At 38.8% G+C, this 16189-nt stretch overlaps 1 protein-coding gene across 1 annotated transcript; it reads left to right on the top strand.

Annotated features, from left to right (window-relative positions):
* Positions 1–9501: 9501 nt before the first annotated feature.
* Positions 9502–14939, top strand: LOC122070663 (probable RNA helicase SDE3). Its single transcript, XM_042634865.1, has 4 exons — positions 9502–9830; positions 9949–10593; positions 11505–11726; positions 13733–14939. The coding sequence occupies exons 2-4, from the start codon at positions 10186–10188 to the stop codon at positions 14663–14665; spliced, it is 1563 nt and encodes a 520-aa protein (XP_042490799.1). The 5' UTR covers positions 9502–9830; positions 9949–10185; the 3' UTR covers positions 14666–14939.
* The last annotated feature ends 1250 nt before the right edge of the window (positions 14940–16189 follow it).

The following is a 16189-nucleotide window of genomic DNA, read 5'->3' as shown; positions in this document are numbered from 1 at the left end:
AAAAAAAAAAAAAAAAGAAGAAAGAGCCCAATGTCCCTCTCTCACCTATAGTTTAACCCATACCCCACTATCTCCAATAACACACTCCTCCCTCTTCTACCATGGCCGAACCATCCCCACCTCCCACATCCATATCTGGTGCTCATCATATGATATCTCTAAAGCTCACATCTAAGAACTATGTTTATTGGCGCACACAGGTCGTACCCTATCTCACTGGCCAACACCTCTTCGATTATGTCACCGGTGACAATCGTTGCCCTCAAGACCCTATCAAAGCCAAGGCATGGCGTGAACAAGATGCTTTTATTGTGAGCCTTCTCATCGCCTCTCTCTCTAAAGAAGCCTTTTCATTAGTAGTTGGACGGACCACTAGCAAAGAGATCTGGGATGCACTCCATGCTGCATTCAGTTCTCCGTCTACAACTAGGATTCTGTCTCTCAACGTCTCCCTTCAAAATCTGGTTTACAAACCAGATGAGACCATTACTTAGTTTCTCCATCGAGCCAAGCATCTCTCCGATGAGCTAGCAGCTGCAGGGAAGCCCCTCCCATCAGAAGACTTTAACATCCACATCTTTCGGGCGCTACGCACTGAATATCAAGCCCTTGCCTCCATTATGATGGCACAAAAGGAGCCCATCTCCTACACCGACATGCATGGTCTCCTTATGAGTCATGAGAACCTTCTCCACTCACGCCTTTCTATTGTTGATCCTGCCATCGATGCATCAGCCCATGTCACTCACCAAGGTCGTGGTCCTCCTTCCACTGGTGGTCATGGTACAAGCTCCTCCCGAGGTCGTGGTCGTGGTCGTGCTAGTGGCTTTGGTCGCTCTAATGCATTCTCTCACAATCCATGCACAATCTATGGACGCACTAATCATCAGACAGACACTTGCTACTACCGCCCACAGGGACCTACCAGAGCCGCCATTCTACTTACCCCTCCCCATCCCTACAATTGGCCACCACCTCAACCCAACGCCTACCATACTACACCCATCCCTACCCCTCAACCCCCTACCATCACACCTCCACCCCATCACCCCACACCTCCATAGTCCTTCACCACCTCTTGGATCCCTGATACTGGAGCCACCCACCATTCCACCCCTGACTTAACCCAATTCTCCTCCTATGATCCATACATAGGTAATAACCAATTTGTGGTTGATAATGGTAAGGGTCTTTCTATATCTCACATAGGCACTGCTTCCATCTCTTCTCCCTCTCGTTCCTTTTCTCTTTCTACTGTTTTACATGTTCCCACTCTCACTTGTTCTTTGTTATCTGTTCAGCAATTTTTCTGTGACAATAATGTTTACTTTGAGTTTTACTCTTCCTTTTCCTCTGTGAAGGATCTGAAGACCAATCAAACCCTCTTCACTGGACACAGTAAGTATGGTCTCTATTCCGTTCCAGCATCACCTTATGCCAATCTGGCCTCTGCCTCATCTTTCAGTCGCTGGCATCATCATTTAGGGCACCCTCATAAACGTGTCCTTCGTCTTATGTAACCTGGTCATCAGCTCGTGAAGTCTCATTCTTTATGTTCTGCTTGCCAAATGGACAAGGCTAGTAGATTGTCACTACGTGAAACTAGTACTCGTAGTTCCTCTCCTTTGGATTTGCTTTTTAGTGATGTATGGGGCCCCCACCCCACAGTTTCTTCAAATGGGAATCGTTATTTTGTTATATTTGTTGATGACCATACTAAATATATTTGGTTTACTGCTTTAAAGTTGAAGTCTGATGTTTACTCTGCCTTTCGTACTTTTCAGGCCTTAGTGGAACGTCAGTTCTCTCGCTCCATCAAGGCTATTCAAACTGATTGGGGGGGGGAGAATTCCGTACTCTCCCATCTTACTTTGCCAAGTTGGGCATCCAACACAGGTTATCTTACCCTCATACTCATGAGCAACAGGGAACAATTGAAAGTCGTAACAGACACATTGCTGAAACTGGGATTACCCTACTATCCTATGCAGCTGTTCCCCAGGCTTACTGGGATTATGCCTTTGAAATCGTGGTCTTTCTCATCAATTGCATGCCCTCCTATGTCACAGGTAACAAATTCCCCCATCAGTTAGTTACAGGCAATTCTCTGGACTACTCTTTTCTAAAAATCTTTGGATGCCTTTGTTATCCATGGCTCTGTCCTTACAATCATCACAAGGTTGAACCCCGTTCTGCCTCATGTGTTTTCTTAGGATATAGGCCTTCACATCATGGTTATCGTTGTATGGATCTCATCACCCGTCGTATCTACATATCTCGCCATGTCATATTTGACGAATCTACTTTCCCATTTCACACTGCACCACCATCCTCCTCAACCCAACCCCCTCCTACTACCCCTCCCCCGTGGGGCATTGCACCTAACATACCTACCCCTCAACCTCACCCTAGCCCTCCGCCTACCCTCCCAAACCCACCCATCCCTCTCCCTGCCACCCCAGAACCTCCCCTACCTGAACCACCCTCTCCCATATCCCCTCCTTTCTCACCTCACCTAACCCTAACCGGCCATAACCCTGACTCCTCTACCACCCCACCCCGTCGCACTAGAACCCTATATGATCTCTATGCTGACCCCCTGACCCTCTCTACCATCACCTCACCTGACCCGGCTGAACCTACATGCTTCTCCCAGGCCCACAAGGTTTCTCATTGGCGTTCTGCTATGTCTGATGAATTTAATGCTTTATTACGTAATGGTACTTGGTCTCTTGTGCCTTACAGGGAAATTATGAATCTGGTTGGCTGCAAGTGGGTGTACCGCATCAAACGGAAGGCAAATGGCTCCCTTAAGCGCTATAAGGCCCGTTTAGTTGCTAAAGGATTTCATCAACAACCTGATCTTGACTATCATGAGACCTTTAGCCCTGTCATCAAACCTACTACCATACGAATGGTCCTCTCCTTGGCCATATCTAACGGATGGGTTGTTCGTCAGCTTGATGTTCAGAATGCATTCTTGCATGGTATTCTATCTGAGGAAGTCTACATGGCTCAACCCCAAGGTTTTGAAGATGCCCTGCATCCTAATCATGTCTGTCGCCTCCACAAGTCCCTCTATGGGCTCAAACAGGCTCCTAGGGCTTGGTTTCACAGGTTAACTGAGTTCCTCACTCGCTCTGGTTTTCGGTCATCCCAAACCGACACATCACTATTTATCTACATGCAGGGCTCTGTTGTCACATATGTCCTTGTCTACGTCGATGACATCTTGGTTACAGGGAACCAACCACCTCATGTTCAGACTCTCCTTCATCAGCTTGCTTCAAAATTTTCTATCAAGGATCTTGGTCGTCTCAGCTTTTTCCTTGGTATTGAAGCCTTGTATCGGTCTGATGGTGTCCTCCTCTCTCAACTCCGGTACATCACTGATCTCCTCCAGAGGGCTGGCATGACTGACTGTAAGCCCGTCACTACTCCCATGGCCACCACCTTTGCAGCATCTTCCACAAGGGGTGTCTTTCTTTCGGACCCCACCAAGTATCGCTCTATTGTCGGTGCTCTCCAATACATCACCCTCACCAGCCTGATGTGGCTTATTCAGTGAACCGTGCCTGCCAGTTCATGCATGCCCCCTCCGAAGACCATTGGACACTAGTTAAACGGATTCTACGCTATCTTCAAGGAACCAAGGATCATGGGTTGTTCATCTCCAAATCTAGTTCCCTCCAATTACAAGCATTCTTCTATGCTGACTGGGCTGGTGACAGTGCGGATCGCAAATCCATAGGAGGCTATGCCATCTATATGGGTCCTAATCTGATCTCCTGGGTCTCTAAGAAGCAGAAGGCAGTTGCACGCTCCTCTACTGAGTCTGAGTACAAAACAGTGGCTGATGCTTACGCCGAAATCACTTGGCTTCGCTCTATCTTTGAGGAATTAGGGATCCCTGTTCCCATTGCACCCATTCTTTGGTGTGACAACATTGGGGCCACTAACCTTTCGGTCAATCCGGTCTTTCATGCTCGTACCAAGCATGTTGAAATTGACTTCCACTTCGTTCGTGATAAAGTCGTCTGCAAGGAACTTCAAGTGCAGTTCATTTCAACACATGACCAGATAGCCAATATCTTTACCAAAGCTCTCAGCTCTACATGGTTCTCCTTTCTATGGGACAAGCTGCGGATTCAACCATTTAAATCCCCATCTTGAGGGGGTGTATCAGGACAGTTAGCGTCCTCTCAAACTCAACCTCTAGAGTCATACTCACACTCAACAACCTCTCCTACATTGTAGGCATTTTCAGTGAGCACAAACTCTAGAGATTATTTGCAGTCCAATACTACCTCATGAGACAGCAGAGTTGGAATAGGACTCTCACATGTGATAATAGACTTTCTGTCTATTACTCACATATGTTAACAGAGTCCTACCCCATTAATATTAGAGTTTGAATCTCCCACATGTGATCATAGAGTTTGTCTATAACTCAATAACTGTAATCTCTATATAAGAGCACCATTGTACACTCATTAAAGTGAATGCCAATATACAATTTCAACACTCGATGTCTACCTGTCTTTGTTAATCTAGGGCCAGTTTGATAACTTTTCAGCCGTTTCTGTTTCAAGAAATGGCAGAAACATAAATTTCCATTTCTAAAAATAGAAACGGAATTGAAGGTGTTTGATAAGTCATGTTTCTGGAAGTCGATAGTAATCAACGAAAGAATGACCATTAGTCATTTCCAGAAACACCTAGGTCATTTCTTGAACCATAAATAGGTAGAAAACTCTATTTCTATTTCTGAAAACAAATGAAACGAAACAATTTTATTAACCGTTTTTTGTTCCGTTTCTACCATTTCTGGACACAAAAACAGTAGAAACACATTTCTTGAAACATTATCAAATGAGCCCTAGTGTTTACAACAAAATGTACACTTGTACACCGCTAATACTTCCCTTCCTTTGTTTATTATCACACTAGATATTCACATAAAATGCCACTGACACAATACCCCAACGTTCCTATGTAAATCACCATCTATGCCTTACCTATCCTTCAACAAAACCATTTACGTATCCAATATCCTTCAACATGTCGGTCTAATTGCACAACAATCAATACCACCTACTCATTCCACCGCTCTATGTAATTGTCTCCATGTCTACCCTATCATTTCACCTATTCATTCACTATTCCCATCACATAATTCTTCGCATTTAAACCACATTCAAAAGTTATTTTTTTGGTTCACGTTTAAAGGACGGTTTAAACTTACATATCTCCATCTTCTAGTAAGCCCGCCTTAAGGATGCCCGATTGAATCACTCAATCAACATCTTAAACCCAAATACCACATGGATTGCATTAATCATCTAGTGGGGAATGAAATAACCGATTACAACTCCAATTAATAAGATAAACATGGAACGAATGATGGACATCCTACACCCCATAACCCGTTTCGATGTTTCCTACCCATTCGAAGGACCCTCAACCGAACATCTACTTCTCCTCCCCCTTAGTACTTCAGTACCTTCAACCAAGTATCTCCCATTTGGTGCACCACCTTCATCCTGACTACCTTTTTTAGCTTGAAATTGTTCCCACTCACGTTCCGCTTCATCTACAGAGTTGAATGACTTAAATACGGCTCCTCCATACCCTGTCACTTCCTTGCTGCATTGAACCCAACCATCGTATATTCCTGGGTTATAGCCTTCATATACAACATAAAATTTCCGTCCCATCGTCCAACAACAACCTACAACATTTAAATGAGAATTAGTTTGTTTTCAGTTCACCCCAAATGACACAACTTATATGATACAATATAAGACATTAAATAAAAATTTTAACAACTACATCCTGAACTCATTCTGCAACTCACCCAACACATATAAACTAAGGAGGATGGGTATGTTAAATCAACATAACTAGTCTCCATTTCAGTGGCTCAATACTAATGTCTAAAGTTTATGCAAACTCGTATTACATTTACATTACCTATTAGGGGCATATACCTTTACACGAATCTAATGCTACTAACGCAAAACCCAAGACCTCAAGATTCTTACACACCTCAATACCTACTGCTTGAAAACCATGGGTTTCTCAATCTTCTACTGCACGTCCAAAAATAATATTGTAAACAACGGCATCCCATTAAGAGTATACATCACTGTATGAAGAACACATCTGATGAAAAATTACTAACCAACCTATACTGACCTCAACATATGTTCTTTAACTTCACCACATCTGTATAAGGCTATGTTTGGTAGCCAAGAGAAGAAAAGAAAAGAAAAAAGAATCTAGAAAAGAAAAGAAAAGAAAAGAGAAGAAATGGTGAGAAAATAAAAACAGTATGTATGTTTGGTTACCAAGAGAAGAAAAGAAAATAAAAAAATTCAAAAAAATTTAAATTTTAAGAGAGAGATAGACACAGGAAATCATTGTGTAATCATTCATTTTTTGTCTTATTATGTTTTCATATTTTTTCATGTTTTCATGTGTTTTTGGCAAGAAAATTTTTGAGATGGCAAAAGAAAATTTTACAATTCTCAAGAGGAATTTTGAATTTGAAAAGGAGAATTTTCTCTTGTTTTTCTTTTCTTTTCTTCTCTTGGTTACCAAACACAGCCTTAGGTAGCTAAGAAAAGAAAAAGGTACACTTTTTGTATTTTTTTTCCTTGGGTTAAGGATTTTTCTTTGCACTTGGTATGTCTTCACCCAAGAGAAGATTCTCCTTTTCAAATTCAAAATTCCTCTTGGGAATTGTGAAATTTTCTTTTGTTTCCCCAAAATTTTTTTTTTTACCAAAAACACAAGAAAACATGAGAAATATGAAAATATAATAAGACAATAATAAATGATTATACAGTGATTTCCTATGTGTCTATCTCTCTCTTAAAATTCAATTTTTTTTGAATTTTTTTTTCTTTTCTTTTCCTCTTGGCTTCCAAACACAGCCTAAGGGTTCGAGGGGCCTGCTTTGGTTTAACAACCACACAAATTATCAGAGGGTTGTCAGCCTTCCTCTCCGACTTGTTCGCACTTTGGAAATCCATCCCCAACCTGACTTCGGTTTGAACCTAATTTTCCTAACTACGTACTTTGCCCTGCGTATCTTCTTCTCTGACTAGTCCTTCTTCCCCACCCTTCCTCTATGAGCAGTCCTTTCCCAACCTTCTACTCCGACAACGCTTTTACTTTTTTTCCATCTCTCTTCTTCCATCAAATACTGTATGTCGCCAAACCCAAAGTCTGTTGCTTTCGCCTATACCTCTGACACAACAGAGAGTACGCATAGAGTCCTTTCCCAACCTTCTACTCCGACAACCCTTTTATTTTTTTTCCATCTCTCTTCTTCCATCAAATACTGTATGTCGCCAAACCCAAAGTCTGTTGCTTCCGCCTATACCTCTGACACAACAGAGAGTACAATGTTATTTGAATATTTTTTAGCTTATGCCCTCACACATATTATAATGTTGAACGTCTTAGGTCTCCACTCTTCAATCGGTCATTAAAAGTTAGTTTTCCTGATGCCATTGAGTACAATGTTATTTGAATATTTTTTAGCTTATGCCCTTACACATATTATAATGTTGAACGGCTTAGGTCTCCACTCTTCAATCGGTCATTAAAAGTTAGTTTTCCTAATGCTATTGCATCCTGCCGGTTTTCAAGTCTTTTTCCCTTTATTTATTATTTATTGTAAAAAAAGATAATTTTATAAGGAAAAAGGACAGGCATGCTATCAGGATACCCAGGTATTAGGTATGCTAGCAAGCCTTGACCATTGGATTAGAAGGGCCAAATCTAGACCTTTGGATACTTGTTATCTTACCTAACCTATCCAGCCTCGACGCTCTACCGTCACTCTTCTTCTCCCCACTATTTCGGATGATCATTCATTTGACCCTAACCCTTCTTCGGCCGGCGATCCCCAACCAACCCTTCTTCGGTGGAGACTGAGAGAGCAGAGCTTATTGGGGATGACGCTCATGATCGCAGCATGGTTGTGGCGGTGGGCAAGAGGTGGCGGAGAAGAACATATGGTGGGTTCATTATCGTTATGGTCGTTTAGGAGCCACCGCATACGTTTACTCTGGAATTGATTCATGAGATTTGTGATCACTCTTTCCTCCTGCCTCGTTGGTCCTCGAAATCCCCTTGAGTATTCAAAGAAAAAATGTTTGATTATTCAATGGATCAAGGAAGGTGTTGATTTGTCTTTTCAATTCAAAGTCTTCTTGGAAAGAGCCTGAGTTAGTCGAGTAACTCAAGCAAGAGTTTATGAAAGAAAAACGGAAGATTGGGGCACGATGGAAATCAGAAACGGAATACAACCCAGAAACGAGCTTCCTTTCTCTTTCTCTTGATGGTGGCTAGCACATCATATTTGTTGCAGATACCCACACTGTCACCTTTTGTAGTTTGTAATCCACTGTTACTGAATATATCCCTGCAGATCCAAGTGCAAAATTAGTAATAGCTTGTAAGAAGACTTAACAACTAACTATTAAGGGAAACCTGGTTCATCAACGGTTGTTCTACATACGTATGAAATGGGACAAGGTCTTCTTTATTTTTCTGCCGCAACCGTAAGAGTATAGAGGCACCATCATTTCTACTTGTTGTGGCTCCACGTTCTTGCAACCTGGTACAATTTGCAGGTCGTTCTCCATTGATGATCAATGGAGAGAACGAGAGAGATGAGGAAAATGGTCGTCGGCCGGAGAAAGGTTAGGGTTAGGGATCATCGGCCAGAGAAGGGTTATGGTCAGATGCATTTTCGCCGAAAATAGTGAAGGAGAAGAAGAATGATGGTAGAACGTCAGGGTTGGGTAGGTTAGGTAAGACAACAAGTATCCAACGATATAGATTTGACCCTTTTAATCCAACGGTCAAGAGTTACTAGCATACCTGACACAACAGAGAGTACAACGTTATTTGAATATTTTTTACCTTATACCCTTACACATTCTATCGTATCCATACTATAATGTTGAACGGCTTAGATTTGTACTTTTCAATCGAACGGTCATTAAAGTTAGTTTTCCTGATGCCATTGCATCCTGTTGGCTTTCAAGTCCTTTTCTCTTTATTTATTTTTTGTAAAATAAAATAATTTTATAATTATTAACATGAAGAGCCCTTAGTAAGATTCCATGGATTGAAATTGGACCAAACCATCGTACATATACGCTACCAGCGCCCTTGATATATAGGTCGGCAATACTTTTAATCTAGATCTTGAAAATTGAATAGCCAAAAAAAAAAAAAAAAAAAGATCTTTCTCCTTGGCCTCTTTGCATACGCGTGGATTTTATTCAGGAAAAGGCTAAATAAAGAGAGATTCCAATCCAGCCAGCGTCTTTAAAGTGATATTCGAAGAATAAGAACAACCCGATTGTAGTCAATGAACGGTTGAGATGTAACGGAAAAGGAACCTTTCTTTTATTTGGCATTTGAGAGGGAAATTCCCCAGTCACACTTGTTACGTACGTACATGCAGAGCAAAGCTCCTCAGTTCCCAAGTATTATCTTTTTCTCCCAAAATTCTTCTTTTTCTCTTTTTTTGCAGAGCAAAGCTCCTCAGTTCCCAAGTATTATCTTTTTCTCCCAAAATTCTTCTTTTTCTCTTTTTTTTTGGTAAAGTTTTCTTTTTCTCATTGTTCCCATGAGTCATTATTACAAAGCAAGCTTTTGCAAGTCTTTGGAGAAATCCCAAGTTCCTAAAATTTGCATGATCCCTTACTCTACTAGTTGTTCCGACTTCTGAGTCTTTTGAGGTTCAAGCTTTAGCACCTGGGAGCACAGGTGCCGGAGTTTTGATCTCCTGCGATTGATTCGAGGTTTCTAAAACCCAACTCAAGGATTTTTTGTATTTTAATTTATTTTTTATTTTTTGTTTTTGAAGGTTTCGGTTTCTACTTTTTAGTCCTTTGATTAAAGTCTTTTCGGTTCATGCAGTTTTGATTTCTGATATAAAGTTGGGATTTGGAGTCCATGAGTTTGATCACTTCTCATGGGGCTTTTGTATAGGAAACCTGTGAACTCTCTTTGTTCTTGGCTGTAGATGATACTGATCTAGCAGCTTTTAGTCTCACTGATAAGCTTGATTTGGAACGAATCTCGTTCTCTCTCTCTCTCTCTCTCTCTCTCTCTCTAGATCTCTCTTTTTCCCCCTTCCTGATTTAGTGATAAAAGATGTCTTGGTTTCTTGGTATTTTGAAATTCATTTTTGGGGGTGGGGAAGAAAATGAAACTTCAGGTAGAAGAAACCCTCCTTACTCTGATAATGGCAGAAAATCAGTAAATCTGGGGGTTTCTAATTCGGGTGTGGCAGATTCCTCAAAATTTCCTAGGGTACCAAACAGTTTTACTCCAACAACTTCTCAGTCTTCAATTAGCCATAATAGAAGTTCTGTAGATTCTGGGATTTCTCACTATATTGTGGCTGACAAGGATATAGCTTCTATTTATGTGATTCCTGATAGTATTAAAGATATGATAAAAAAGGACATTGTACCTGAAGTTCTCAAGAAGCCTTTATCCCCATCGACTTACAGGGACTACTTTGCTGCTTTGCTATATGCAGAGGACTTCTATGTTGAGGTATAGAAGATATCTACTATTTTAATTATTTGAGGATTTGCTAATTAGGATGCTTTCTCTATTAGGAATTTATGATTAGTTTGTTCTAGTTAATATGACTGCATTTTTAAACATATATAGTAGACTGAAGTCACAGAAGGATTTTCTACCAGCTCCTTAGCCTTCTGATTAGATTTCTTTGACCATTAAGTACTTGATGATGCATTATAGATCTTAGTTACCTCAGTAGGATCAATAAATTTCTCCTCCATGCTGTAATTGATGTATTAGAAAACTTCCACATTTTTTGTAGATGCCAGTGTAATTCAGTTATGATAATTCTTAGAATTGGGAAAACTCTGTAGAACAGATGACAAAACTTGTATAAAATGAAGTCTGGAAAGGATTTTTCAATTAGGCTTCTTGTTTACTAGATTCCTATGGGTAATTTGATAAACTATTGGAATACTCAGCTATAGTACTATTTACTAATAACATAACCATGCATATGCAAGCAATACCTTATTGGCTTATATCTTCTGTTCAAAGGCTCCCATCTATAATTGTGTTAAGTCCTAAATTTGGCTTTACAACCATCAAGTTTATTCCATGTTTGTGTATAGAAGGATCCTTATAATTAAGGTGATGTGCTGTGTATTGCTTTTGAGACTGACCTTGTAGTGTTTGATTCTCAAGCTGTGTATCATTCCCTTCTTTTCTTTTCAAGTTATTTTGTTTACTATCCTTTCCAAATTAAGGTGCAATTATTCATGGACTTGCAAAAGCAAGAGGGCAATGACATATGGAGTTTGAACGGTGGACTATGGTTGTTCCTATATATTACATTTATTTTATGTAATTTTTATCAAACCATATTTTTTTCTTCTATAATTTCTATTTTTTTTACTCTGATTTTTCCTTCAATGGATCAGAAGTGGTGCAATTTCTGTTTATCCAATGTCAACTTGGAGTTGCACAAAGCGTCCATCTATAAGAAGTCAAACAAGAGCAAAAATTTGGATGAAAGTGATGAACATGAAGACAAAATGATGGTAGCCTTTCAGATTGATTTGATTCCTGAGAAGCGGCCTTTCCTTTTATCTAGAGACTTTGTCTTTGTACGGCCTTCAGGCAAGAATGTTGAGCCATTCCAGGTTTATCTCTTGAACTTGTATTTGCATCTACTAGTACAGTTTTAGATCGTTGGAAAAGTTAAACTACCATGAATAATGCACAATCAAAAAGCAATCTAGTTTTTAGTAGAGTTCCACTTATGTCAACCTATTGTCCATTCTTCTGCGTGGTTAGAGCATAGTTGTTTAATTCACCGAATGCGGCTTTTCCCCAAACATTCCGAAAGGTTGTGACTTTTAAACACAGCCGAATTATTCAGCTGAATCTAGTTTTACAAAAAATTAAAATTTATTTAATAAACTTAAAAAAAAAAAAAAAATACTAAGCTGATAAAAAATAAATATTTTTAATGGAGAAAAGAAAAATAATTGATTTAACTAATTGGAATCTCCACCTAGGAAAAACCCATTGAGAAACATAAAAAAAAATAAATATTTTAACTAAGGGGAATCTCCCACTTTGAGAGATGTTGGTTGGGTACCCTCAATTTTAAGTTAGTGACCACTCCTATTTATAAGGGTTGCCTCCTTTCTATTGTTTCATATCTATCCAATGTGGAACTAAACTACCATGACCATTCTTACTTGTAGGCATTGCCTCACTTCTGTTTTTTTCATGCCTATCTGATTTGGGACTAGTCTACTATGTTGTAAAATTACATATCCTCCCTTCTAGTGATGATTGCCCACAAAACATTGTTTTGGCCATCTTATTATATAATACAAATAAAAAAATAAAAAATAAAAAAAAAATTCTGGATCTTTCAGAAAAGTATATGGAACCTTTTGCTAACAATTCAAAGATGATATTTTCGTGAAACTACTTAGGATATAATATCATCTAACTCTCTTCAACTAAGCTGAGAGTTGGGGCAATCTGCAGAAGTTTTAGCAAGAATATAAAGCCGGCTATTGAGAAATGTACCCTCATCATCTGATTGTCTATTGGATAATGAATTAATCAATAGAAATATACTATTAAAGCAGCCACAGAAGTAGACAAACAGGAATGAATTGACATGGGCTGGATCCACTACACATCATCTACCAAATTGACAGTCATAAAAATATAAGACATGTGAAATATGTACAATAACTACTAAAATGAACATCCTAATTTTTGTCTCGATTTTTTATAGGTAAATGAATAATTCCCTAATCAACCCAAATTATGATTTTATTTCTAGTTTTCTTTTTTGACTACCACGTTTTTTGACCTAGTTCTTAAATTAACAAAACAAATTGGTCTACTCCATCCAAATTTACTAACTGTAGTTAGGAGTGTGATTTTTTACTCCAAAGTGATTATGTTTGCTTCTTTCCTTCAAAGATGCGCTTCTCTTTGTTTGGAATTCTGTGCAAATATCATTCCAACTGAAGCTTGTGTAACTTCTCACACGCTCCCCCCACCCCCACCCCCCATCCCACAAAATATATATATATATATATATATATGCATAATTGTGACTTGATGTCAACACAAGAACATCTCATTTTCAGAAGTTTCATTTGGTATAAAATTGATCATTCTTTCATGTTTTTGTTAAAAGAAAAAAAAAGGAAAATAAAAGCATTTTTGGAGTTAATAATTGTTTGGGTTAATTTACAAATCATTGGTTACCATTGACTTAGGATCTGGTATTACCCAGGAAAAAAGTGCTTTTTTTTTTTTTTTTTTTTTTTCGGGAGGGGGGTGAGGAACAAGTAGGATAGGGTGCAGGTCTGCTATGTGGAAGGTGTCATCTCATACATACTTCTAGTTTGTCAAACTGACATGGAAACTAGTCTCTTTGTTGATTCACGTATTCTGTTCAGTCATAAAAAACATAGAACCTTATCACTTTATGCTTCAATCTTTCGACCATGACATCAATGACAAACATTTTCTCCAAAAATATGATAGTTCTCTGCTTATTTAGGATATGACATTGCAAAACAAAATAGCATAGGACCGAGATCTAAATAGAAAATCAATCTCTTCAAATCATCTTTTGCTTCTGACGTAATAGAGCTAATTTCTGAAACAGGGGATTCTTTACCGAGTGGTGAAGAGCACACTTGTTTTGGCTGAGTTCGGATACGATTTTTATGCTCAACATGCAGAAAATTGCAAATATGACATTAGCTTCTCATTCAATAGAGTCTGTTTAAAGCGGAGCCATCAAGCAGTTACGGCTGCAATGGGCTCTTTGTTCCAGAGCTTCCTATTTCCTGATCAGATAGAAAGAATCAACAACACTGCATTGTCTTCGTCTTTCTCTTCTCATCTAAATCTTGGTCGGGACCAGACCATGGCTACCACACTGATAACAAGGCTCACAGGTCCACCACCTTTTCTCATTGAAGGGCCAGTCTGTGTTTCTGCAGGACGATTATCAAAAACTGGGTTGGTCATTCGAGATGCAGTCCTTAAGATATACAGAACCTCTCCACGCTGTCGAATACTGATAAATGCACCAACAAACAGCACATGTGACCTGTTTCTAAGAAGCTTGACGGATGTAATTCCAGAGTCAGAAATGTTTAGAGCAAATGCTGCCTTCCGAGAGCTTGATGGTGTACCCTATGACATCCTTCCTTCATGTGAATACAAAGGTGAATGCTTCACTTGTCCTTCACTTACGGAGCTTTCAAACTTTAAGGTGATCCTGTCAACTTTTGTAAGTAGCTTTCGGATCCACAGTGAAGGCATACAACCTGGCCATTTCAGTCATATTTTTCTGTTAGATGCTTCTTCAGCTACTGAACCAGAGACTATGGTGACTCTGGCTTTTCTTGCTGATGAGAAGACATCAGTTGTGGTCACCGGTGCTCTTGGGAACTCCTCGGGTTGGGTGCGCTCTGATATTGCTCGTAGGTATGGATTGAAGAAATCATATTTTCAGAGACTTTTGGAGAGCAAGCCATACAATAACCTTGATGGTATGTTTGTTATGCATCTTGCGGACGACTATCCATAAGATTCTGTTTAATGTCAGCTTGTTATATTTTGGATGTCACTCATTTGAAATGTTTTATATGAGCCTTGAGTTTAACATGGATGACTCTCAACAAGGACCAATCAGGATATCTTGAAGATGTGGTTTTACTTGGGGTAGTCCTGGTGTTTTGCATGGTTTGGTCTAGTATTTAAAAGGGACATGTTTCTCCTACAGTTACTTCAGTGTGGATATCTTTCTCTTCTGTTCATAATGAATACTGAAATGGAACTTATGGATATTTGGCCTTTTCTAATTATTACCTTATGTGACATGTTTGTTGATAACTATCTATAGTCGTGCCTCGTATACTACTGCAAAGCAAAATATTTCTTATCAAAATGTAATTTCTCATCCTGTATGGTACTCAAATACATATTGTTCATTTTCTTATAAATGCTTGTGTGGATTATTATTGTTAGTTGAATGTGGAACACGTTTCTTGTTTATGATACAATTGATCCCTAACCCTAAGAGACCCTTTAGATATTTATCTTGGTTTTGATTCATGAACGGTGGATGCCATCAGGCTGAATCAAGATATTTATTTACCTTTGAGAAAAAGAGAAGCTCGACATGGGATTCAAATTCTAGATCTTGTTGCATGTTTTGTAAATGGTTTATAAAATGATTTAAAAAATATTAAATATTAATAATATTTTGAAGTGATTTGAGAAGTGTTTGTTCCCCTTCTATACAGTTTTTTTAGAATATCTATATGATGTTTTAGTTGACTAGGATGGTGACTATTATTTCCTTACCTATTGGTCTATTATTGGATGTTTTGATGGAGAGACTTAATTATAATTCTCTCTCTCTCTCTCTCTCTCTCTCTCTCTCTCTCTCTCTCTCTCTCTCTCTCTCTCTCTCTCTCTCTCTCTCTCTCTCTCTCTCTCTCTCTCTCTATATATATATATATATATACATACTAGTAAAATATGCACATGTGGCCTTATGAGAGAGAGAGAGAGAGAGAGAGAGAGAGAGAGAGAGAGAGGCAATCAATGACTATTGATAGTTCATATAAAATTTACTACGAACAAGGGAAATTGATGACTATTAACTGTTGCATTATCGAGGGTAGTTCACTGTATAACCTGCATTAGAACCTAGATGACATACTCTCTTTTTGTAGTAATTATGCTAGATTACACGGTATGCTGAGTTTGTTTTCCTTAATATTTTTTTTTTTCCAAAATGAAGAACACTCAGCAGTTCAAAGTTATAACTTTCTTTTTTAAATCAATTCCGCTCTGATTTTTCTGATGCATAGACTCTGCAAAATAGCTTATAACAAGATCCATCTGTGGAAATTTCTTAATAAAATGTTCCAATGATTTCAATATTATAATATTTCTTATGAATTTGAAGAATTTCATCATTGAAACCACCACTTTCCAATGGAATATATTTTCCATGTCTATTTCTTTCTTCTTGCAGAAGACCTGAAGACTGAAGTCCGTGACTATAAAATAATAATAATAATAATAATAATAAAAATGTATA

The sequence above is a fragment of the Macadamia integrifolia genome, unplaced genomic scaffold, assembly GCF_013358625.1.
Source record: "Macadamia integrifolia cultivar HAES 741 unplaced genomic scaffold, SCU_Mint_v3 scaffold968, whole genome shotgun sequence".
In the NCBI taxonomy this organism is placed as follows: Eukaryota; Viridiplantae; Streptophyta; class Magnoliopsida; order Proteales; family Proteaceae; genus Macadamia; species Macadamia integrifolia.
Note: the sequence above shows the minus strand (reverse complement) of the source record. Positions and strands in the feature narration are given on the sequence as shown.